Source organism: Peromyscus eremicus, chromosome 5 (assembly GCF_949786415.1).
Source record: "Peromyscus eremicus chromosome 5, PerEre_H2_v1, whole genome shotgun sequence".
Lineage (NCBI taxonomy): Eukaryota > Metazoa > Chordata > Mammalia > Rodentia > Cricetidae > Peromyscus > Peromyscus eremicus.
In genome coordinates, this window is record NC_081420.1 from 102,772,898 (window position 1) to 102,797,079 (window position 24,182).

Here is a 24,182-nt window from a genome sequence, read left to right on the forward strand (position 1 = left end):
TACACACATGTGCGCACACACACAAATACACATATACATACAAAATTTTATATTGTCCCACACACTCACCTGGCTTATTGACAAATTCCCTGCCCTAGACAGGATGAGGGGTGTGGCTGTCCCCCCAGCCTTACCCACACCCTCACTGGGCCTGACTGGTTTTAGCTGGAGTCACTGGCAAGGACTGCCCAGGAACCAGCTCATAAACACCAACCCAGCTCTATGGACCCCATGCCAGAACTGCCTGCCTGTCAGGCAGTGAATGTCCCAGCCCAGTGGCCCCAGATGGGAGATTAGGTGGACCCTCAGTGTCTGGCAGGTAAACTGTAGTCAGCTGGTGCAGAACCATGGGCTGGCAGGCTCCAGGGTACAGGGTGGGGCTGGGGAGGTGACCTTGGTACCTGGTTCTTGCCAGTTTCTTTGCTGCTGTAGCCTCTGGAGGAAAGTATAGACCTTAACCCAAGGGTCAGCTTCTCTGGGGATCAGTACAGCTTGGCTAAGCAAACAGGTTAGGTAACAGGGCATGGAACCTAAAGTCTGGCTAGTGGTTTCCCCTACAGATAGGAACTGCAGGCTCCACCAGGGTAGGTCCTAAGATTTCAGCATAACCAGCTTGGCTGGCCATAAGGAAGGCTATGGAGCACTGACTCCTGGAGGGATTGAGAAGTACCACCAAGCCCTGGTGGGAGCTGGGAACCATTTCTGCTGCAGGCTTTTGATTCTCTGAGATCCTCTGTGTTGGGCTCTGTTTGTTCTTTCCTTCCTTTTTTTTTTTTTTTTAAGTTTTTTGTTTGTTTGTTTGTTTTGTGGTTTCTTGAGACAGGGTTTCTCTATGTAGTCCTGGCTGTCCTGACATCTGCTTTGTAAACTAGGCTGGTCTGAAACTCAGAGATCCGGCTGCCTCTGCCTCTCAAGTGCTGGGATTAAAGGCATGCTCCACCACTGCCCGGCCTCCAGGCTTTTTCTTACTGCTGACCTACACTGGCTTTTTATTTCCTGTGATCTCGGTGGTCACCTGCAGGTTTTGCACTGAGCATAGTATCACTGTGCTTATGGGGCTCTGGGGCTCATCTCGTCTCTCTTGGAATAGCAGGTCCTGTGGGTCCAAGCCGGCTCAGAAGGCACACCTGAATGTGGAAAGTTTTTCATTCCTTACAAGCCCCCCAACCCCAACTCAGAATCATCCTTAATATGTGGATCCAGAGTCTCTGACCCTGTTACGTATGGAACCTTAGGTGATATCTAAGTGAAGTTTCATGAAAGATTGTTACCCAAGGAGTCTGCCAGATCATGATGAGGGGGAAGGTATTGGAAAGAAACCTGTGTGACTTTATGAATTAGAGTCAGGAAAGACCTTGTATCTGGGGTGACCTGTCCTCTCCTCATGCCCAGCAGATCCAATTTGCCTGGACAAAAAGTACTTATTTCCGCCGGCAGCCCATGTACCTAGTTATTGACGGTGAGACCTACATTCACATAGGCGATAACCATCCTTCACCAGGAACTGACCTGATAATTTGGTTCCTGCTGTTTGCTGATGCCAAGGGGCTGCCTGGGGCTGGGAGGAGTAGTGTTCTGCAAGGTGGCTTCTTGCAAGGGAGGGATTCAGTCCAGACCATTTGTGAATTCTGAGGACAACTTTCCCTCACTAGCCCTTGGATACCTGGTTTTATGAGGCTAGGGAAGGGGAGGTTTCTGGAGACTAGGAGAAAAGGAAGGCAGAGCTCCTGTAAGGTTGGCTATCCAAGAGAAAGGGGTGGGAACATGTACCCTGAAGCAGACAGTGGGTCAGAAACTGTTCTGTCACCCCTAGTTAGAAGACAGCAAGCTACTACTGTTTGGGTGATTAATTGTTGACATTGGTAGATGTTTTGGTACAGGGAAATTGTCATAGCATGAGCTGGCCCATCCCTACCATAAAAGGCTTAGATGAAGAAGTAAACTGACTAGGTTTCTCTTTGTTTTTTTCTTTTTCTTTAATGTTTGTGGGTTTTTGTTTGTTTTTTAATGTGCATTGGTGTTTTGCCTGTGTAAGGGTGTCAGGTCTCCTGGAAATATAGTCACAGACAGTGTGAGCCACCGTATGGGTGCTGGGAATTGAACCCCGGTCTTCTGGAAGAGCAGTCAGTGCTTGTAACCTCTGAGCCATTCTCCAGCCCCTGACTAGGTTTCCAATAAGTCTCCCAATATTGCTCTCCTTGCTCTAAGCAAACACTGTCCTCTCCCCAGGCCTATCTGGAGTCCTTCTACAAGTTCTGCACTCTGTTGGGTGGGACCACAGCTGATGCCATGTGTCCTATCCTAGAGGTGAGTGCCTGCCTACCTCTCTGCCTTTTGTTCCCACTGATCCTGCCACTGACTGGCTGTGGTCTCCCTGTCTGTCTTCCCTCTCTCCTCACCTGTGCACTGGCCCTGCAGTTTGAAGCCGACCGCCGCGCCTTCATCATCACCATCAACTCTTTCGGCACAGAGCTGTCCAAGGAGGACCGTGCCAAGCTCTTTCCACACTGTGGCCGACTCTACCCTGAGGGCTTGGCTCAGCTGGCTCGGGCTGATGACTATGAACAGGTCAAGAATGTTGCTGATTACTACCCGGTGAGTGCTCTGACTGATAAGATTTAGGTGACCATGTTGGCACCCCCAGCACCCAGCAGTACTCATACTTGTACTTCTCCCCATTTCCTGGCCAGGAATACAAACTGCTTTTTGAGGGTGCAGGTAGCAATCCTGGAGACAAGACCCTGGAGGACCGATTCTTTGAACATGAGGTGAGTACAGGGCCCTTGTGGAACTTGCCCAGTATGGGGAGGGTTGTGACTTAGGACTTAATGACTGCTGGCCACAACCACCTGTGCATCACACCTGCCTCTGTCCACAGGTGAAGCTGAACAAGTTGGCCTTCCTGAACCAGTTCCACTTTGGTGTCTTTTATGCCTTTGTGAAGCTTAAGGAACAGGAGTGTCGCAACATTGTGTGGATTGCTGAGTGTATCGCCCAGCGCCATCGCGCCAAGATCGACAACTATATCCCCATCTTCTAGCATTCCAACCCAAGGTTCCCAAATGCACTGTGTGTGTCTTTGTATGCTGTGTGAAGCCCATGGCTCACTAAGTGTCTGACCTGGTGAGGTGTAGCACGTTGTCCTGGGGTTGCCCAGCTCCCATGACCCCCTCTGGGACTACTCTTAGGCCTAAAAAGGGGTTAGGGACCTCTCCCCTGATAAAGAATGGACCAAGATCCCCTCCAGAGCAAAGAGCCCCCCAGCCCTATGTTTACAGCCGCTGACATGTCTAAGAAACTTGTGTCACTTTCATGCCCCTCCCTAACCTAAGAACCCCTGGGGCAGTGTGAGCCTTCTCCTTCTGTGGGTCATCCCCAGAGCCATGGCCCATGGAAGATTAGAGTGTGTGTCTCGGGGGTATGGGGGAAGTAGCTTTGCAGCCCCCCTCTCTAACTCAGCTCTGCCCCTCTGAGACAATAAAATACCCCTCTTTAAAAAGTCTACTGTCTGCTACCTCCTTTGGGACCTAGTACCTCTCCTTGACTCCCCGCTCTCTTCAACACTGCACCCTTGATTGACAGCCTCTGCTGTGGTGGGCAACCACAAGGAGGAGGCTCTTTCTGCTGGAGCTCAGGCACAAAGACAGGCTGAGACGGGGGTTGTTGGAGAGGTGGGTCTTGGGTCTGGGGGCCCCAGACCTCACTAACTGCTCACATGCCCCGTAACTCTCCAAAACAGCCATTGTCTTCATCTCACTGGGTAGAAACCCAGTTCTAGTATTTGCCTGAGGTCAGTAGAAGAGAATGTGAACCACAGAGTGCCTGGGATGCCCAGTCAGCCCCTCTGCTGGTCCCAGGATATCCCTGGCAGTATCATGTAATCACACCCTGTCACCCAGGCAACCAGGCGGTCACCTCCTTGAAACACTGATCTCCCCCATTCTAGGAGAAATAAAAATGTGTCTTTATTTTAAAATGCCAACAACCAGACAAGTGCAATGTGCAGCTTCCCTGTGGTTTGGGAGCAGGTAGTTGGGGACCTAATTCTTGAGCCGGTCAAGAGGCAATTGGGATTTACTCTGGACTTGCAGCCCTTAGGCACTGGTGCCGAGAGAATCCTGAGGAGGTGCCCACCTGCCTAATCACTCTTCAGTTTGCAGAGAAATGATCTGTAGAATCTATCAAAGGCTACAGATCATCTCTCACCAAACTCTCCATCCAGCTGGGTTCTCCAGGCTGCAGTGTGGAGCATTGTATCTGGTAGGGTATGTGTGGGTTCATGAAGCAGTGGAGAGGTCCAGAGGTTCACTAGCAACCTTCAGCTTCCCAGGCCTGGACTAGGCATCAGCAGTAGAGTCTGGGCTTTTCTTAACATAGACTCTAGGGCAGTGGTTCTCAACCTTCCTAATGCTGTGACCCTTTAATACAGTTCCTCATGATACGGAACCAGATCATAAAATTATTTTTGTTGCTACTTCATAACGAATTTTGCTACTGTTATGAATTATAATGTAAATATTTTTGGAGATAGAAATTTGTCAAAGGGGTCATGACCCACAGGTTAAAAACTGTTGTTCTAGGGCAAGGTTGAGGGGTTTATAATAACTAGGAAAAAGGGCCAAGGGCTCATGGAGCCTCTTTTGCTGGAGCACTTAGGCCATTTGTGGCTCACCGAGCTGCCACTAGGGAAGGGTTTGGGTCCTGGGGTGTGTCCTAAGCAGGAGCAGGGCCAGGTTGGCCAGACCTCAGTGCTCGGGGCAGACGGTGACTGATGAAGAAGTTCTGCAGGAAGCGGCGTCGTAGGCTCTCCGGCAGGTAGTGGTGGATGAAATACATGAGCATCAGGCCACGGCCTGGGTAATAGCGGCGGCGTGGCTGAGCTGCTAGCAGTGCATCAATGATGGCGTCTACAACTGGGCTGAGGTCAGACACTGCCATTCTGAGCGAATGCAGGAACTGCCCATGCAAGTGCTCGATGTAGTCTTCGCCATAGGCCTGCAGCAGCTCTCCAGGCAGGTTGGCCAGCAGCAGTTGCTTGCGCTTCTCCCAGAGGTTCAAATTGGTCACCGACTCTGAAGAAGGGACGGCAAGGTCAGCAGGCAGCAGCTGGAGGAGCCAGAGGCTACTGATCTATTTAATGTGAACTACGTCTATAACCCAAGTCATACTAGATCCTCAGACCACACACCCAGGCCACATGCATGCCCCACCCCAAACCTGAACCCTCACCTGTCTTGAAGCAGCCAGGCTGGATAATGCTGACCTTGATACCCCAGGGAAGCAGTTCACAGCCAAATGTGTCCATAAGCAGTGCCACAGCTGCCTTAGAGGTTCCATAGGCTGCCAAGCAGGGATACGGCATGTCTCCTGGGGATAGGAAGGGGAAGAGGCTGCTGTCAGCCTTGGCCAGGAGTTCCCCAGATCATTCCTCACCTCATAGCTTCTCCTTTACTACTCTGCCTCAGAGCACTTACCTGCTGGGCTGCCAATGGTCACAATACGTCCCCTTGAGTGACGCAGGAGTGGCAGGAGGCCCTTGGTCAGCTCAAGTGCACCAAAGAAGTTCACCTCCATGCAGTTTCGGAAAGTTGCCACTGGAGACAGCTCCACATCGGCCACTATGCCGTTGAGGCCAGCATTGTTAACCAGACCCCACAGGCCTGAGGGCACAAAGGCAGGAGGGAAGGTCCAGTTCAGCTGACCGCAGACATGCAATCCCTGCCTCCCTCACACTCGCCCAGCCGTGCCCAGCCCTAATGGAGCCACGTCTGCTGACCAGTGCCTGTGGTGTGAGCCTTGGTGAATTCCAGCACTCGATTGATGTCCTCTGGCTTGGTCAGGTCCAACTCCAGCAGCTTTAAGCGAGGGGAACAGCAGGCACGCAGTTCTAGGGCACCAGGGCTATCCAAATCCAACACAGTGGCCAGCACCGTGAAGCCCATGGCATCCAGTTTCTTAGCTGTCTCCTTGCCAAAACCAGTGTCACAACCTAACCAGGGTAAGATAGCCAATGAATTCCCACAATGGCCCAGCCCAGCCTAAGACAAGCCAAGGATCACCAGTATCTGGGTAGAATCTAGGGTCTTGAACACCCAGCCCTCCCTCCTTCCTTACAAATAAATGTATGTTATAAGTTTGTCCTCTTGGCTGAGCTGTGAGCATCAATTCTGTGACAGCTGTCTTCTCCCTGATTTCCTATAACCCATCAAATGTGAGTGATAAACCTTACTTTATAGGAGAATCAGAGACCTAGTCTGGTCCCATCTTATCTCATGAATCTACTTCCTAAGCCAGAGGGATATTTTAAAAAAAATGGCACTATCACTCTGCTGCTGCTAATTCCCAGAGGCGTTGTCTTCCTTAGGATCCTGTGGGCCTTAGAATAAAGCCACGATCTCTGATGATATCATCCTGGGCACTCCTCTCAGCCTCAACACCCCCTACTATTTTTCCAGGTGCAATTGGAGCTCCATTCCCAACTTCCCCTTGAAATCTGCTCTTGGAATTCCAATCACTGACTTTGGGGCATATATGTTTGCTGAGCCCCAGACCATTTCCTTCTCAGGACAGGAGCCATGCATGGTAAGTGAAGAAAACAGACCTGCGCTGGAATCCCTTCCCACCACCAAGTGTGACCTGAGGTCAGCTACCACTCGTGGAGGCTTCATTTTCTTGTCCTTGGTATGCAGAGATAAGAACCACCAGGCAAGGCCCCAGTGTGGGGGTCCCTGGTACTGATAAGCCCTTGCTTCCTTGATGGTTTCCATTCTGATCCTGGCTCTGTGGGTGGCCAGTGAAGGAGGAGGAGGGCCAGTGAAGGAGGAGGTGCTGTGGAGCCCGCCAGCCCTGAGGTCCTGCTAAGCAGAAAAGCTGCTTTGCAGCTCGCCTTCCCCTCTCCTGGACAAACAGCACCCCTCCTGTCTCAGCCCCGCCCCCTATGCTGAAAGAGAACAAAGCTGGGCAGGGGGCTGCAAACGGGGCTTTGTGTGGCTGGGGCCTGCCAGCCAGAGTTGAGGGTCCTTCTCAGGCAACTCTGACTGGGGGAGGGGAACGTGTGTGCACAAATACACACACTTGCCTCTGCTCCCTTCTGCAGCAGAGAGCACTCCACTAAAGCCTGCCAGAGCTTCAGCTCTGGGGTCCCCACAGTCACCCACATCTGACCCTCTTGCTCACCTGCAAACATCCCTAACCTGCCTGGATGTTCACACGTGAGCTTGACTCCTGTCACCAATCAGCACAAAGATATACACGTGCATGCACACAAGGTACCATGATACGCGGCCCAGACTCGACTCCAGGGCTGAGCTTGTGGAGTAGATTTGACAAACGGCTCTTGGGCATTCTTGGGGAGGAATGAGTGACAGCTCTGCAGGTGTAAGGTGAGGTGGTGTTGGCAGGTGGGGCAGGACCCGGTTACTTAAGTGCCTTGCTGCCTGGGAAAACCCCAAAATTTGCAGGCATTGGGAAGCTAGAAGCCAACTTCCGGCCTTAGACAGGAGTAGGCTGGGCAATCCTCACTCCCAAACTCGGAGCTCTAAGGAGATAAAGGAAGCTCAGGTCACCTCTTGCTCAGGCTCAAGACTAGAAGTAACAGCAGTACCAAAGACCTGAGGTGAGATCTTAGGAACCACTGCCCAACTGGGCCAATAGAACCGGAAATGGCCTAGGACCTGGTGAAGTAGCTCACAGAGCAGAGGGCCGGAAGGGATCTGTTCTGCCCTATAACCTAGTCCCGGTTTCATTCCAAGAGAGTTTGGTAGCTTTCCTTCCTGAACCTCCTGAAACTGGGGTTCCCTGAGGCTTCACACTCACCCTGGAAATCTCTTCCATCTTGCTTGATCCCCACCCCCTCTGTTGAAGCCAGATGCCTCTATGCCACCCTCCTCTACCTTAGTACAATCTGGTTTCTCACCTGACATTCAGGTTTCCTCCGGAGGAAACTTCACATCCCACCACACCCCCACAGCCAGACTGGTTATTGACTATCCCCTTCCCAAATCATGTGCTTATTCCTGTCTTAAGCCTTTGTCCCACACCCTTTCTGTGATCCAAGACATCTTCCATATTCCACCTGTCTCCACCCAGCTCTCTCCAAGGATTTCCTCCTAAATTCTCCAGCCCCATCCGATCACACAGACCACCCATAAAGGACCAAGATCTCTGAGAAGCCATGGTAGTTGGGGGAAAAACAAGCCTGCCCCTCCTCCCATGTAATGGACCAATGCCCCCTGGCCTTCCTCCCCCTCCCCATTTCCTGCTGGGTCTGCAGCCCCCCTCCCCCCTCCCCTCCCTCTGATGACAGATTTATTCCCTGCTCCAGACAAAGAGAGCTCAGCCAGGCACCAGAGACACCTGAGTCCAGATCTCCAACGCTCTTTCCCGGGCACCCAGGACTAGGCAGGATGAAGTACTGGGAGCAGAATGCTGCAGTTTTGGCAATGGGTAGCTGGATCTAAGCAGCAGCTACTATCCAGCTGCTGTGACCTCAGGCGGTTCTGAACTCCAGGGATTCCGGCCAGTGGAGGTCAGGGGTTGCAGAACTCACATCTAAGCTCTGTCTCCACAGAACAGCAGACAGTGTATTCCGGTGATGTGGAGATGCCAGGCAGAGTTCAAGGGATGGCATTCTCCCTTCTCAGGTCTCCTGTAAAAGTACTGTCCTCTCTCTGCTCCACACCTGGTCTCTTAGGGAAGAGCACAGGATACACTCCGTCTCTCCTCCTTAGTCACTAGTTTTCTTTGAGCACCTGCCCACTCTCTACCTAACTTTCCCTTCAACACAACCCCGCGGCCGCAGGTAGTTAACCCGGACTTGGTGAGGTGCCCAGAGCTTCCTACTTGGCTCTCTCTCTTGCATCTCGGAGAGAAGGACTCTCACTTCTGAGCTGCGGAGTCCGCCTTGATGGTGCCCAAGGGAAACCCTCTAGGTGTGCGGTCCCGCCCTCCAGCCTGGAGTCCCTGCGCTCCGCGCACTCACCGGTGATGAGCACCGCGCGAGTGGCCACGGGCAGGCGAGGAGGGCGCGCCAGGCGGGACAACGCGATCCAGCCGGCAGCAGCTAGCACCACGAGTGCCGCCGGCGGGGGCAGCAGGCGCTGGCACAGCCAGTCCAGCGCGGCCAGCAGCGCCAGAGCCGCCAACAACGGGCGGCCCAGATGCAGGTCTGAGCGCAGCAGCTGCAGCAGCGCGCGGGCCGCCACTAGCAGCCAGGCGCCGCCCGACGGCCAAGGCCAGCGCTCCATGACTGCGGGCCGGGCCGGGGCTGGGGCGGGGCGGGGTCCGGGTTGGGGAGCGCGGAGAGGGACTCAGGGCCAGGACACGGAGTGCAGAGAAATCACGGCCTGGGGTGGGAGGGATGCTCGCTTTCTTTGCGGGCCCTCGGACCCAGCTTATAAAGCTCCCCGAGGGCGGGGTGGGGGCGGGGCGGAGGCGGGGCTGGGGTGGGCTTTCCTGCACTTCTATCTCGGCACCCCCCGCCAGGCAGGTGCCCCCCCCCGCCCCGCCCCCTCGGCTAGATCCGCTTTCGAAGAAGCCGGAACAAAGTCCCAAGTTGTTGCACGAGGCGGAGCCGTCAGCCGCCGGCTTCGCCAGGGGAAAGGGCCAGGCTGCCCAACCCTGTGCCCTGCATCTCATTCACTCCTGCGCGCCTGCTGGCACGCCAACGGCTCTGAGCCTCCGCGCTCAGGTGTGCACACTCTGCTCACGCTTCCTCAGAATACCTACCTACACACACACACACACAGAAACACGCACGCACGCGCGCGCGCACACACACACACACACACACAGAAACACGCACACGCACACACACACAGAAACACGCACGCACGCGCGCGCACACACACATGCACCAACACCAACTTTCATTCAAGTATTCCACATTGATATCGCCACGACTTCCAGAACATCGCAGGGAACCAGCCAGAGTCTGCTCCGGGCCACACCTGCGGTGCCATGGCCTTAGGTTCCTGGTGCACACACCCAAATGTGCACTCACATCTGGGCAGTTCGCAGCCATAGCTAGGGGAGAGGGGTGACCGCCAGGCCGGGATTCTTGGGAGCTTTCTGTTTCATCCCCCATTCTGCCCCCACTTTCTTCCAGAGTCCAGAACTGGGGAAGCCACACAAGTGTATGTGTGTGGGTACGAATGAGACGTCAAAGGAACATCAAAGTCTTCTTCTACTTTTACTTCACCCACCCCCTCCCCAAGAACCAAGCTAATGGGAACACCTGGAAGAAACGTCAGGACAGGGTGGTCCCTGACCTGCTACCCTGAGTCCCCAGGGCATGAAATAAGTAGTGTGTGGGTGCACTTCCCTCCCTGTGTGTGTGAAGGTCCTTGTTTGTGTGTGGCCTGGCACCCCCTGCCACCCCCGTGTCTGGCACTCTGTGCCTAACATGCATGCCAGGGCTCTGGCAGGCATTGGGGGTTAGTGCCAATAGCTGGGTGCCAGGCCCTATGCGGAGAGTAGGCACAAATCATGGTAGTGGAGATCCCTGCTTCTGTGAATCTCCAGACCTTGCCCAATACCTCATCTCTGTCTTTTCTGGGTCCTGAGAGGCCATGGACTCCTTATCACAGTTCTCTGTCCTGTGGCTCATTCTCTCTCCTGTATCTGGACTCTGTCCCAAAGTTTCATGAAAACACCCTTTCCAAAGCCACTCTTCCATCCAGGCATGGGTTCCTGATGGGTCAGAAAAATCTCCGAGAAGGAGCTGGAGTCCAGACCCCCTTGCGGAGAGGAACTCTGGGTGGAGACCCCATCTCCACTCAGCCATTCATACGCTTCCATGTACTCTTCCCTCTGTAAATATAGATGATGGTCCAACCCTGGCCTGGGTGGCAGGATTTGCCTGAGTAAGGTGTGTGTGCCTGACCTTGGGTATGTGGCCTTGTGTGGTTGTAGTTGTTGTTGTTGTTTGTTTTGGTTTCGATGCACTTGTGTCCGTGGGGTTCTGTGCCCTGTGTCATGACCTTATATGTTCACGTGTGTAGGTGTGCATGTGGTATGCGTGTTTCCTATAACTCTCCTTCTGTCTGGGTCACCTTGCTTCTAGAAATTCAGAGAGACAATCCTTTTCCAAAACCACGGACTTGTGTTGTCCCGAGTCAATTGTCCAGGGCCGGAAGAGAGTTGTCCCTTACTTTAACTGTGAAAGTTGCGCTCCTCAGCTCTCCCAGATCTGGCTACCCTCCTTAGACTCCAGCTACAGTGTCTCCAGTCTCAGGCCCTCTAAGTACCTCCCCTGGGAAGGGAAGTCCTGGGGGACTGTCCAGCTTCTCACAGAACCAGCACCTAGAACAAGGGGAGAAAGAGAACAGAAAGAGAAGCAAGACAGCAAGATGAAGAGGAGACCGGGAAGCCGGCTCTACCCTGGTCCTGTAAAGCACACGGGAAGCCCAGGCCTGGGTGGGAGAGAGACTGGCCTGAGAGGATGGGGTAGAGGAAATTGCCTTTGGCTGTGGCGTACAGGACGGCTAAGCTGCTTCTCGTCAGTGTACCACTTCAGGGGGAACTATTCTGAGTCTTGATGAGATTGGACTACCTGCCCTATTTATTTGACACCTGATACCCCCGCCACCCCCCCCCCCCCAGCCCAAACATCCCATTTCCTAGGTCAAGAGACCACAGCACCTCCCTCCTAGGATCTGTACTCTAACTCGCTGTGGCCTCCTCAGCCGCTGACCCTTTCCCCTCGTCAGGTGGAGGTACTGCAGAAGTGGCAAGTGTTTCAGAGAGTCATAAACTGGGAGGGGCCGGCCCAGCCCTGTCTGAGGCCTGGTGCCAGGTCAAGCCTGTCTTGGGGTAGAAAACCAACCTGGTGCCAGGATCAGGAATCTGGCCTGCTAGGGGCCTCCATGGGAGAGGAGTGGGGGTGGGTGGAATGGGCAGAGGGCAGGAACCCTGGTAGATAAGGCAGGACCCAGAAGGGCAGGTTAGTGGAGGGTAACCAGGAGTGGACTACCAGAGCCATCGGGTCCCACGCACTCAGGCCACAGTCTTAATCTTTTGTCCCATCTCCCAGCCCCAATCTCACCCCTTTGATCAGAAACCTGGTTAGCCAAGCATTGCATGCCCTGGGCTCTGGACGACCAAGGGTCTGTAACTAGAAGGCAGGCTGCTCTCTGCTTTGGTGACCAGTGACTCACTAGCACCATCTGCTGGCTTTCTGGGAGGGTGCAGCTGTAAAAGCGATACTCCTGGAGTCAGACATTCACTTAGAACTTATTTTTCCTCTGCGGTCTGACTCAGAAGCAGCCCAGTCCTAGGGAGCCCTACCCTATAAGACACTCATGCATTCTTTCTCTTCTCTGGCACAGTGGCAGAGTACTCCATTTCCTGCCAATGACTAGTTCTTTTATCATGTTCTAGACCTCACCTCACACTATTGTCAAAGACAGCAAGTTTCTTTCCACAGGGGGTATTTCCATTCTGAGCCTTGTGCATACGACGCATGCACTCTAATACTGAGCAACATTCTCGGTCCCTTGTGTGTACATGTGGAGGCCAGAGGTCAACACTAGATGTCATCCTCTATGTCTCTCCACTTTATTCTCCCAGACAGGGTCTCTCACTGAACCTGGAGTGCACCAATTCAGCTAGACTGGCTGGTCAGAAAGCCCCTGGGACCCACCACTATGTTTCTACCACTCTGAGCACTGGAGTTCCAGATGGCACTACCAATCCTAGCCTTTGTGTGGGTTCTCGAAAACTAAACTTGGGTCTTCTTGCTTGCACAGTGAACACTTTACCCACAGAGCCATCTCCCCAACCCCAATATAGCATTTTTTTCTTTTTTCTTTTCTTTTCTTTTCTTTTTTTTCTAGAGCTGAGGACCGAACTCGGGGCCTTGCGCTCTACCACTGAGCTAAATCCCCAACCCTATAGCAATTTTGTATTGGCTTCCTACTGGGTGCCAGGTCCTGTGCTTGGACCACAGACCGACCCATGACCAGTGGTCACTTCCCAGAAGCCTCTCTGACTGGCAGCCTCAGTCCTGCATCCTTTACTCGGGCGTTGTTCTCATGTGCCCTCCTCTCTTCTCAGCCACTCTTAGCTGAAGTTATTTTAGTTGCCACTGTTCCTTTCCATTCCCCCGGGTTAGCCCAGGGTCAGTTTCCACTCCTGACCTCATCAGACCACCTAAGAATCTGCCTTCTGCTGTCTCGGTTCTTCTGGCCTCTCTTGACTACCCAGCTCTGTCTCTCTTTGATCCTGGTTTTCCTCCCAGCTCTCTGCCCTTCAGCCTTCTTCATAAACTTGTCTTCCGTGTGCATGAGCGTCTGGTTGTGGAGGCCTCACACTTACCTCCTCCACCCATGAGCTCATCTCCTACTCACATGCTGGCGACACCCACACTCTGGCTCTCCAGCCAAGGCCTCCCTCTTGACTCCAGGCCCACGCATCCAGCTGCCCTGGATGCCTCCCTTGGACACCATAAGCCACTTGCACTCAACATGTCCAAAGTTGGTCTCATCATCTTCCTAAGTCCTGGCAGACATCTTCTTCCCAGAATGTTCTTCACTCCACGCACTGGCCTCCAGACTTCCTGTGTTCTGAGCTCTGAGTTGGGTGCAGAAGCCTCGTGACAACTCCTTTTAGTAGGTCTGATTATTACCATTTAACCTTCAAGGGAACGGGGACTAAGAGTCTTCTCAGGCCCAGCCTCAACACTTAAACTCAGGCTTAAATGCAAAATCAGTGCTTTGGAGAACAGTGTCAATCCAGAGCTGCGTTTACCGCACGTGGCCTCGTGGACTTAATTTTATGGGCAAAAGAGAACATGGTGTGGGTCTTGAGCAAATAAGACCTCTGTCCCAGCTGGCCAGGAAGTAGATTTAGGAAGAAGATGTAGGTCTGGAGTCTTGTTGCTACAGCCAGGTAAGGGAACAGAGGTCTTATGCCAACAAACCGAGCCTAGGGTATCTGTAGATACGCAAAGGGCTGAGGCCAGAGGCAGTTGGATACTTGTGGGTAATGTGGCATAGGGCCCTGGAGATTACTAACTCACTTCTAAATACCCTGCATGTGAGCCAAAAACCCTCTCATCTTTCAGAGGTGCCCTATTTGGTATGAGCACCTGGAGGTTTTGCCCCTTGGTTACCTGGGGGGAGGGGCAGTGAGATCCAGGATACCATGAGCGTCACCTAGATTCCCAGGCTGTTTCTGTGGCTCTCTCTTGAGTAATTTTATGGCCTCCAAGATTGAAGGCAGATGTTTAGGGAGTAGGGTACCAGAAGGTGGGAAACATTTTGTGCTCTGCAGAATTTTCTGGATCAGCCCCAGGGGGGAAGCAAGGTCCAGCTGAGAGGTCTGCAGAGAGACTACCAGCAGACTCTGAGTCCAATCCCTTTCTGGGTCCTCAAATGTGACTGAGAGTCGTAATCTTTTCACACTTACTTTGTGTTTTCTACATGCCTGTGTTCTGCTGGACTTCACTGTTCTCCCAGCTTCTCTCTGAAGCAGACACTGTCATTGGCCTCTTGATATACATAAGGACGTGGACTCAGGAGTTAAGTGCTATGCCCTCACCAGGGTTCTTAATCTTTCCCACTGACAGCCCCCTTTACCCAAGGACAAAAAAGTCTTTTTTTGTGTGTGTGTGTGGGGGAGGCGGAGGGTACAATGTCACACTACGTAGCCTGGGTTGGTCTGCAGCTTGTTACGTAGACCAGGCTGGCCTAGGACTCAGAAATTCACCAGTCTCAGCTTCACAAGTGCTGGGATTAAAGGTGTGGACCACCATGCCCAGCTGCTTAACAATTTTTATGTGATCCCAGCTATAGTTATATAAAATAAGTGTACTTGCCAGGTGTGGTGGCACACACCTTTAATGCCAGCACTTAGGAGGCAGAGGCAGGTGGATCTCTTGAGTTTGAGGCCAGCCTGGTCTACAGAGCTAGTTCCAGGACAGCCAGGGCTACACAGAGAAACTCTTTGTCTTGGAAAAAAAGACAAGAAAATAATAAGTAAAACAGGTATACAAATCAAACATTTACTGATAATAAGTCATTAAAATTAACCTTAGAATAATTATTTGGTATATATAATAATTTTATCATTATTAAAGAGAAGTGAAAATTTGTATGCTAATGAAGTATAAATACTTGTTAATTTTTACATAAAGAATTAAATCTTGGTTGAATTATTATTATTAATTATTATTTTGGTTTTTCAGGACAGATTTTCTCTGTGTAATAGCTCTGTCTATCCTGGAACTCAATTTGTAGACCAGGCTGGCCTCAAATTCACAGAGATCTGCCTCTACCTCCTGAGTGCTGGAATCAGAGGTGTGCGCCACCACTTCCAGCTGAATTTTTCTGATTTTAAAAATTTTATCTTTGTGTGTGTGCGCATGCGTGATATCTGGAAGTGTGTGAGTCAGAGGACATTTTTGAGGACTCAGTTTTAACCCTTTATGTGGGTTCTGAAGATCAAACTCAAGACACCAGACTTGTGCATCTGAGCCATTGTGCCTGCTCTGTTTTTTTTGTTGTTGTTTTTTTTTTCATTGTATGTGCATTGGTGAGTGTGTCAGATCCTTTGGAACTGGAGTTACAGACAGTTGTGAGCTGCCATCATGGGTGCTGGGAATTGAACCCAGGTCCTCTGGAAGAGCAGCCAGTGCTCCTAACCCCTGAGCCATCTTTCCAGCCCCTGTTTTTGTGTTTTTTGAGATAGGATCTTACTGTATAGCAGCTCACGCTGGCCTTGTTTTTATGGCAATCCTCTTTCTTCAGCTTCCAAGTCCTAGGATTACAGGTGTGGGCCACCATGCTCATGTCGGTTAAATGTTTGATACTGTATGATGTAGAACATCCGCTGTGAGCCTCAGAGTTGATAAGCATTTTAATTTTATGTGTCAATGCCGAGAAAACTGTTCTGCATAACTATGTATGTTTCAGAAATTATTGGAAATTCTGTACTAATCCCAAAGCAAAGTTCATTTAATGATTTTGCTGTTGTTCTTTTTTTTTTTTTTTTTTAGTTTTTTTGAGACAGGGTTTCACTATGTTTTCCTGGCAGGCCTGGAGCTTTCTATGTAGACCAGGCTGGCCTCAAACTCACAGAGATCCACCTGTCTCTACCTCTCAAGTACTGGAATTAAAGGTGTGTGCCAACACACTCGGCCTTGTTATGTTTTTTCTTGAGATAAGGTCTCACATAGACCAACCTGGCTTCAAACTCTCAATCCTCCTGTCTCAGTTTCTGAAATACTGGAATTATAGACATGTGTCACCCTGCCCAATGTTCATTTAATGACTTTTTTTTTGCTTTTTGGTTTTTCAAGACAGGGTTGCTCTGTGTAGTTTTGGTGCCTGTCCTGTATCTCACTCTGTAGACCAGGCTGGCCTCGAACTCACAGAGATCCGCCTGGCTCTGCCTCCCAAGTCTGGGATTAAACAACTAAAATAGCATTTTAAAAAATAAGACACTCTAATGTAATACAATCCAAAAATCTATGAATTTGAAACACGCTGAGGAATGTCAGTAAAAACATTAAAAGTCTTTTCTTTCCTAAAACCAAACCATTTTGTTTCCATAAGAACAACAAACCCTGTATGGATAGAAAAACACCCCAATCTCTAATACACAAAGTCTTAAATCTGAAGAGAGGCATTTCAGGCATCTTTTGTTGCTGTTGCATTTATAACTAATATTAAGTCTCTGAATAGTTAGTTATTTGGGAACTGGCAGGCGGGAGAGAAACTTCCAAGTACAGTTGCATGGCATGATGATGTACACAGTACAGGTCTGCATGTCAAGTGTTCAGAAGCAAGTCTGTGGTAAATAAGCAGGTTATAACACAGGCAAGGGCTGCCAGAAACACCTCAGATTCATTACGTGGTTGATTTTGAACTAATTGTGTGTGTGTGTGTGTGTGTGTGTGTGTGTGTGTATTAAAAAACATTTTATGCCGGTTGGTGGTGGCGCACGCCTGTAATCCTAGCACTCAGGAGGCAGAGGCAGGTGGATCTCTGTGAGTTCGAGGCCAGCCTGGTCTACAGAGCTAGTCCAGGACAGGCTCCAAAACTACAGAGAAACCCTGTCTCGAAACACCCCCCCAACCCCCCACCCCACCCCACCCCCCGCAAAAAAAAATTTTACTATTGTCAGATTTTTCTCAGCCCTTCCATTCAGCGAACCTATATGGGGTTTCGACCTATAGTTTAAGAAGCTGGGCCCTAGGGCTGAAGAGATGGCTCAGTGGTTAGAGCACCGACTGCTCTTCCCTTAAGTTTCATAAAGGGTAACGTGGGTGTTCTTGTTAAGGAAATGCAGCCCACTGCTTCCCCTCTCCTAGGCTGCACCTTGACCTAGTGTTTTTATAGTTATTCTTTTGCTTACTGTTGCTCCTTTTTAGGGTTTGCTGAAGATGGCGGTTTATAGGCTGAATTAGCAAGGGACGGTCAGGTATAATGGGGTTTAGGACCTGGGTTCAATTCCCACACACATGGCAGCTCATAACTGTCTGTAACTCCAGTTCCAGGGGACCCAACACCCTAACACAGACATACATGCAGGCAAAACACTAATGCTTACAAAATAAAAATAAATAAAATTTTAAAATAGTTTAAAAAAAAAGAAAAAAAAAAAAGACGCTGGACCCTAGGTCATACAGTCGTCTAGACTCTGTGCCCTTAACCAGGAGACCACACTGCCCTGGCCTTTAGTTAAAGGAGGTGGGCATGCTCAGGGAGCAGTCCCCAGGAGAAAGGCTATCAACTTTTTTTCCCTTCTGGATCAGGAACAAGCCTCCCCAAGGCAGAATTAAGGCCACTGGATGTTTACACTAATTCCAAAGCCTTGCTTCTCCGCAGCTGCCATGGCCCCTTAGTTAGGCCTTTTCTTGGTAGAACAACTGCTGGGAAATACAAAACTCGTTGCTTGTGGCTGGTGTCATTTATTTGCATATACATAATTCCGCCCCACCCTTGATGGCTAATAGACCCTGGGGAAGCACGGGCTGTCTTCTAACTGCTGGTGGGGAGCCCTGTATGTGCTTTTTTGTGTTTTTTTTTTTTTTTAAACAAACTGAAACCAGATGGAGGGGGGTTTGTTCACAGTCTTGCCTCTAATTCTCTCCAGCGAATTCCACGAGAAGGCAACCAACCACCTGTGAGCGGTGCCGTTCTCTCTGGAGGTCTCTCGCCACTGGTATGCAAATAATGAGTGGGACTGGGGTTTCTAAACGCAAAAACAGGGGTGGGGGTGCTCTGGGGCCCCGGGTTTTCTGGAATGCAAGGTCAGCTGCTGGAGTCCCAACTGTACTCTAATCTCACCTTCTGGGCCCTCCCTCCTATTCCCTTCCCTTGAGCTTGGGATCATTTGAGGGAGGAAGTGTGGGGCTAAGTTTGAGTTAGAATGGTGCCAGCCAAACATTTGCTAAAAACATGAACTCAGCCAGGCCTTGATGGCTCACGCCTTTAATCCCAGCATTAGGAGGCAGAAGCAGGCAGATCTCTGTGACTTTGAGACAGCCTGGTCTACAGAGAGAGTTCTAGGACAGCCAGGGCTATACAGAGGAACCCTGTCTTGAAAAGCAAAAACAAAACAAAACAAAACTCCATGAACTCCAGATAGCATGAACTCCTGTTTAGCCTCAAACCCTAACTCCCTGGATGGGTTGATTTTTGTAGCTTGGGACCCCTAATTGAGTTCAAAACCACTCTCGCTTCTAGTCCCAAGAAGGCCAGGCATCAAGGTGATTATTAAAAGTTTGTTTGTTTGTTTATTTTTGAGACAGGGTCTCAAAATATCATCCCAGTTAGCCTGAAACTCACTATGTAAATCAGACTGGCTTCAAATCTGTGATTCTCCTGCCTCTGCCTTCTTAGTGCTTGGGAGTGCAGTTGAAGGGGTGTGTGTGTGTGTGTGTGTGTGTGTGTGTGTGACAGTCAGAGGGCAACCTTGGGTGTTGGTCCTCCACTTCCGTCTGGTTTAAGACAGGGTCCCTTTTGCTCCCTCCCCCCCTGTACATGTCACACACTAGCAGGCTAGCCAGCTTACAGGCTGTCTTCAGCCTCCACCTCCTGTCTCTCCACAGGACTCGGATTCCATGTGCTTGTGCTGTGTGTTCAACTTTTATGTAGGTTCTGGGGATTCAAACTTAGGTCCTCATGCTTGTGCAGATCTTTTATCCACTGAGCCATTTCCCCAGCCCTATTGAAGTATTTTTAACTGCCAGCCAGGTCCAAAGCTTTGTAATGTGATCATTAAGCTATTCCTTGTTCAGAGCGAACAGGCAAGTGTGCCCACTGGTCCCCGCGTGGGGGTTAGCATTTTTTCCTTTGGAACATGAATTGAGTATTGTCATAGTGAGGTAGGATGCAGTCCCCAGGCAGGGGAGAGAGCACGTCTTTCCCAGTGCTGACCTTCATTCCTTGCTCAGAATGTAGTTCTTTTGGACTCTGAGCTTTTTCAGATAGTTGTGTCGGGTTACACAAGGTTTTGAGATACGAACACTCAAAGAAAAATCTGCCAGGAGCAGGTCTGAAAGGTCCCAGCACAGAATTTGCTTTAAAGTATTTGAGGAGAAATTCAGGTGTCTCAGCCATGCACAATTCTGAAATAAAGTAAGCAAGAGCAGCCAACGGTTTAGCATGCGTGTACCATTCCCCATAGAAATAAGCAAGCAGAGAGATGGATTTCAGACTGAAAGGAAATCTCCTCCCTGGAGCCCTGGAGGGCCAGTGGAGGTCAGCTGCAGAGCCAGCAGCTGGAACAGGCCTGGCACAGACTTGGAAATCTCAGCACTCAGGATCCATGGTTTCTCCTCCCCTCCCCCTTCTCCTCCCCCTCCCTCCTCCTCCTTGCCCTCCCCATCCTCTCTCCACTCCTCCACCTCTGCTTTCCTTTCTACATCTTAGGTAACACACACACAGTAAATACAAGTCGTCAGTTTTCCAAGAAACATTAAATAAAAAGTGAATTATGGGCAGCCAAAGCCTTAAAATCTTTAGTTCCTAGGACTCTGTGGGCACATTTTTCACACACCATGATTTTTATTTCATTTGCCTCCTAGGAGCAGCCCTCCAGCAGTTCTGTTGTGTAAGGGGCTGGTTCCAAACACCTTGTCCCCAACTAGAGACACGGAGTAAATTTTATCTAGCTCTGAGGAGAGCTCTGGAAGGGATAACATTGTGTTCCAAGTCTCACTAGCTGTAGTCAACAGAAGGAGAGATGCCGGACTCTCACCAAGGATGCTAAGAGACTATTTTAAATACTGGATGCTGGTACTTCTTGCTTAAAGCACAGAACACTCATAAAAACCACTTAACAAGGAAAAACTAATGGGTGCAAAATGTCTTCAATGTAGCAAATAAAAACCAAACCCAAACAAAGAAGCACCCCCAGTTTCACAAGGCATGTGGGAAAATAGATTCACTGTGTTGAAGGGAGAGTAATACTGGAGGTAAACCTTTCCTCCACTTCCAGGTCTGGGAGCCCAACACAGCACCTCATCCATGCCGGGCAAGCCATTGAGCTACATCCCTAGTCCAGGGGAACCAACTGTTTGTTTGTTTGTTTGTTTGTTTGTTTTCGAGACAGAGTTTCTCTGTGTAGCTTTGTGCCTTTCCTGGAACTCACTCTGTAGCCCAGGCTGGCCTCGAACTCACAGAGATCTGCCTGCCTCTGCCTCCCGAGTGCTGGGATTAAAGGCGTGCGCCACCACCGCCTGGTGGAAAACCAAATTTTATGTAAAAGTTATTCAATGAGTGGTTACTTTATAAAAGGCAATTTCCTGGTTCCGCTTGAGACTGCATAAAACTTTCACAGTTTTACTTTATAGCAAGCTTCACATAAGAGTAACACCATCGACGGATGGTGTTGGAGCACACCTTTGGCCTCCTATAATTTTTAAGAGAATATACTTTTTTTGTTTCTGTTTTTTGGTATGAGTGCTCTGTCTGCATGTATGCCTGAATGCCTGAAAAGGGCATCAGATCCCATTATAGATGATTGTGAGCCACCATGTGGTTGCTGGGAATTGAACTCAGGACCTCTGGAAGAGCAGTCAGTGCTCTTAACCTCTGAGCCATCTCTCCAGCCCTGACATTCACCTTTAATCCTAGTACTCGGGAGGCGGAGGCAGGCAGATCTCTGTGAGTTTGAGGCCAGCCTAGTCTACAGAGCAAGATCCAGGACAGCCAGGGCTACACAGAAAAACCCTGTCTCAAAATACAAACAAACAAACAAACAAACAAAACAAAAGAGTAACACGATCTTTCTCTTCTCCCTCCCTCTTTTCCTCTTTCTAATATAATCATTTATTGTTATTTGTTTGAGACAGGGTCTCGATATGTATCCCAAGATGGCTTCAAATGTACTTTTGTGCGTTACTGTCCTTACACGCCTTCTGCATGTTGAGATGACAGGCGTGTGTCGCTGTGTCCAGCTCAGCATGCGTTTACTGTGGTCTGTCATTTGTTAGGGAAGCAGTGGTGAGCAAGAGGAGTGTGATTCCTTGTCGGTGGTCCCCGTCCTACGAGCTGGCTAGAGGAACAAGCCTGAATCAGATCACTACACAGTGGCAGAGCCCCTGACAGAAGGAACTAGAAAGCAGAGCCCCATGGTGCCCTGGGATTGAGGCCTCCTTCTTCTCTGAGGCCCAGAGAAAGATTTTCTGGACGTGCTGCTCCAGGTGGTATGAGGACTAACCATGGGTTCTGCTGGCTAAGGCCAGGTAGGATGAGCTCCCCCGACCCAGGAGGCTCCTCTGGCAGCTCTTAGAACCAGGAGAGCCTGCCGGGTGGAAGGAACCAAGTCTTTCCAGGAAGGGAAGGGCAGTCAGCGAAGCCACAGAGGTCAGCTGCAGCTATCAGGCAGGGCAGGGTCTTGGAGACTGATGGCTTCGATTCTAATTTCACAGTACGGGAAACACAACTTCTTTGGGAGAAGGAAATAGTGCCTTTAATCCCAGCACTCAGAAGGCAGAGGAAGGTGGATATCTATGAGTTCGAGGCCATCCTGGTCTACAAACTGAGTTCCAGGACAGCCAGGGCTGTTACACAGAGAAACTTTGTTTTGAAAAAAAAAAATTATTTGGTGGTGTATGTGTATGATGTGGGGGCACACAGATCATGTGTTCTTTCCTGCCTTTATGTGGATTCTGGGAATCAAACTCAGGTCATCATGGCAAACGCTAACTCTACTGAGCTGTCTTGCCAGCCCAGTTGTTATTTATGAGATAGGGAGGGTCTCCATGAATCTGGAGCTTGTTGATTCCCCTAGGCTGGCCCAGGAGCTCCAGGGCTTCTCCTGTCCCTTTCTCCCCAGAGCCCACTGCCTTGCTAGTTTTTCCATGGATGCTGAGGATAGAACTGCTTTGGCTCCTTGTCAACTAAACCATCCCCTCAGCTCTTCCTCCTCCTCCTCCTTAAGGTCTGCACAGGTTGTGAGGAGATGGGAGTGGAATGGGTTCCCAGTGGAGGCAATAAGACCAATTAGTAGGCAGTGGTGCCGATCAGGGAGGAGATGGCGTTGGGACTAGCCAAGTGGATTGTAGATGTAACCAACCGTCTTATTAAATAAGAAACACAGAGCCAATGCAAAGACGAAAGCCAAGAGATCAGAGCTAAGAGCCTTTTCTGCCTGCTGCAGCTAGCCTCTTCAACCAAGAGACCTCTCCGAAAGAGACCTACTTCCTGTCTGTTTGTCTTTATATAGACTTTCTGTTCTGCCTTCTCATTGGTTGTAAAACCAACCACATGACTGCCTCGTCACTGCCTGTCTGTATAGACTTCCAGGTCTTCTATGGTTGGTATTGAGATTAAAGGCGTGCGTCTCCAATGCTGGCTGTATCCTTGAACACACAGAGATCTACCTAGCTCTGCCTACCAAGTGCTGGGATTAAAGGCGTGCACCACCACCACCCAGCTTTTGCTATGGTTCTAATAGCTCTGACCCGCAGGCAACTTTATTTATTAACATACAATTAAAATCACATTTCAGTACAAATAAAATACCACCATAGTGGATGGGCTTACTCCCCCAGATCCACTGAAGAGGGTACTGTGACCCAGATAAAGTGGTTCCAGACAGGAAGAACTCTGGCTGGCCACCTCCCACCCAGGATAATTTGATAATTAAATTGAATTGCGTCACTGATAAAATGAACAGCGTTATTTCCTGGTAGAATGAAAAGGGGGGTCTGCACTGTACACACCAACAACCATAACCCCTCAGACGCTCGCTGTGCTTCGTCTGCAGGATAAGCTTTCAGGCCTCATTACAGTCCTCTGCAGTCACTATCAGTAGCCCCAGTTCACGTAACAGCAAATGGAGACTTAGAGAAGTTTTGTCACTAGCTGGTGACTGGCAGAGCTCAGGTGCAAACAGGTGACCACTGATTTGCCCTGAGACAGGAGTCAAGTTCCAAGAAGCCTGAGAGCACGTGGCCCTGACTGAGGCCCTCCTTCTGACTCAGGGTAGAAGGAACCCACCCCATATCCATAGTGTGCCCTCTTACAGTTCCCAGGAATCCCAGTAGCCGGCTCATGGTCACCTCACTCACATACGTTCCAGGCTTTAAAACAGTTTGGACACATAGTTGGCCTTTTCCCTCCATGGTGGGAAGACCAGCCCTATGGGTTAGAGGCGGCAACTTTGAGCAGGAAGAAGCCTTGAGGGGCTGACTTCTGCCCCAGAAGCATGCAGGTCTCGTGTTTTCACGGAAAATGGCCCTAGGGGGAAGGGGAGGATGAAGTCAACCATCCCAGTGAAGGGTAACACATTAGAAGAGGCCTGAGGAGGGGGAGCCAGTGCTTCTGGCTCCAGGATCTGTTCTCATCTCCTGGGACAAGAATGGCCTCACACGCCAGGGAGGTAGACAGAAGCTGGCTGAGGACAGCCTTGGCGGCCATGCTTTGGGGTTTCCATTGATCCCAAAAAGGGACTCCTGGAGGAGCTTGGCGTTTTGGTTTTGTTTTGCTTTTTGAGACATGGTCTCCCTATGTGGCCCAGGCTTCTCTTAAAGTCACAGTCCTCCTCCTGATCTACCTTCTGAGTGCTGGATTATAGGCCTACACCACCAAACTGGGTGTTCCCCTGAGGATATTAAACAAGACTGATGGGGAAGCTGCTTATTTGTTTATTTTTACACACACACACACACACATATTACTATTTATTTATTTATTTATAGTGTGTGTGTCCACATATGGAGGTCAGAG

General features: G+C 50.3%; 2 protein-coding genes across 2 annotated transcripts in view; one reads left to right on the forward strand and one right to left on the reverse strand.

Annotated features, from left to right (window-relative positions):
* The window catches only part of Atp6v0d1 (ATPase H+ transporting V0 subunit d1), a 39,986-nt gene extending 36,394 nt beyond the window's left edge, over positions 1–3,592 (forward strand). Inside the window, exons 5-8 of the mRNA XM_059264137.1 lie at positions 2,230–2,307; positions 2,419–2,595; positions 2,691–2,768; positions 2,879–3,592. Coding sequence (XP_059120120.1) covers positions 2,230–2,307; positions 2,419–2,595; positions 2,691–2,768; positions 2,879–3,040 — 495 coding nt within the window. The 3' untranslated portion in view covers positions 3,041–3,592. The remainder of the gene's footprint in view (positions 1–2,229; positions 2,308–2,418; positions 2,596–2,690; positions 2,769–2,878) is intronic.
* A 354-nt stretch (positions 3,593–3,946) lies between these two features.
* Hsd11b2 (hydroxysteroid 11-beta dehydrogenase 2) lies at positions 3,947–9,245 on the reverse strand. Its single transcript, XM_059264136.1, has 5 exons — positions 8,981–9,245; positions 5,777–5,989; positions 5,475–5,660; positions 5,230–5,367; positions 3,947–5,072 (listed from the first exon to the last, which is right to left on the reverse strand). The coding sequence occupies exons 1-5, from the start codon at positions 9,243–9,245 to the stop codon at positions 4,714–4,716; spliced, it is 1,161 nt and encodes a 386-aa protein (XP_059120119.1). The 3' UTR covers positions 3,947–4,713.
* Between the last annotated feature and the right edge of the window lie 14,937 nt (positions 9,246–24,182).

Excerpts from the sequence above, each read along its gene's own strand:
- Hsd11b2 (XM_059264136.1), bottom strand. The coding sequence starts at position 9,245 with ATGGAGCGCTGGCCTTGGCCGTCGGGCGGCGCCTGGCTGCTAGTGGCG. Across the intron at positions 5,661-5,776 it reads GGCTCACACCACAGGCACTG|GCCTGTGGGGTCTGGTTAAC; the intron begins GTCAGCAGACGT and ends TTGTGCCCTCAG. Across the intron at positions 5,073-5,229 it reads GCCTGGCTGCTTCAAGACAG|AGTCGGTGACCAATTTGAAC; the intron begins GTGAGGGTTCAG and ends TCCCTTCTTCAG.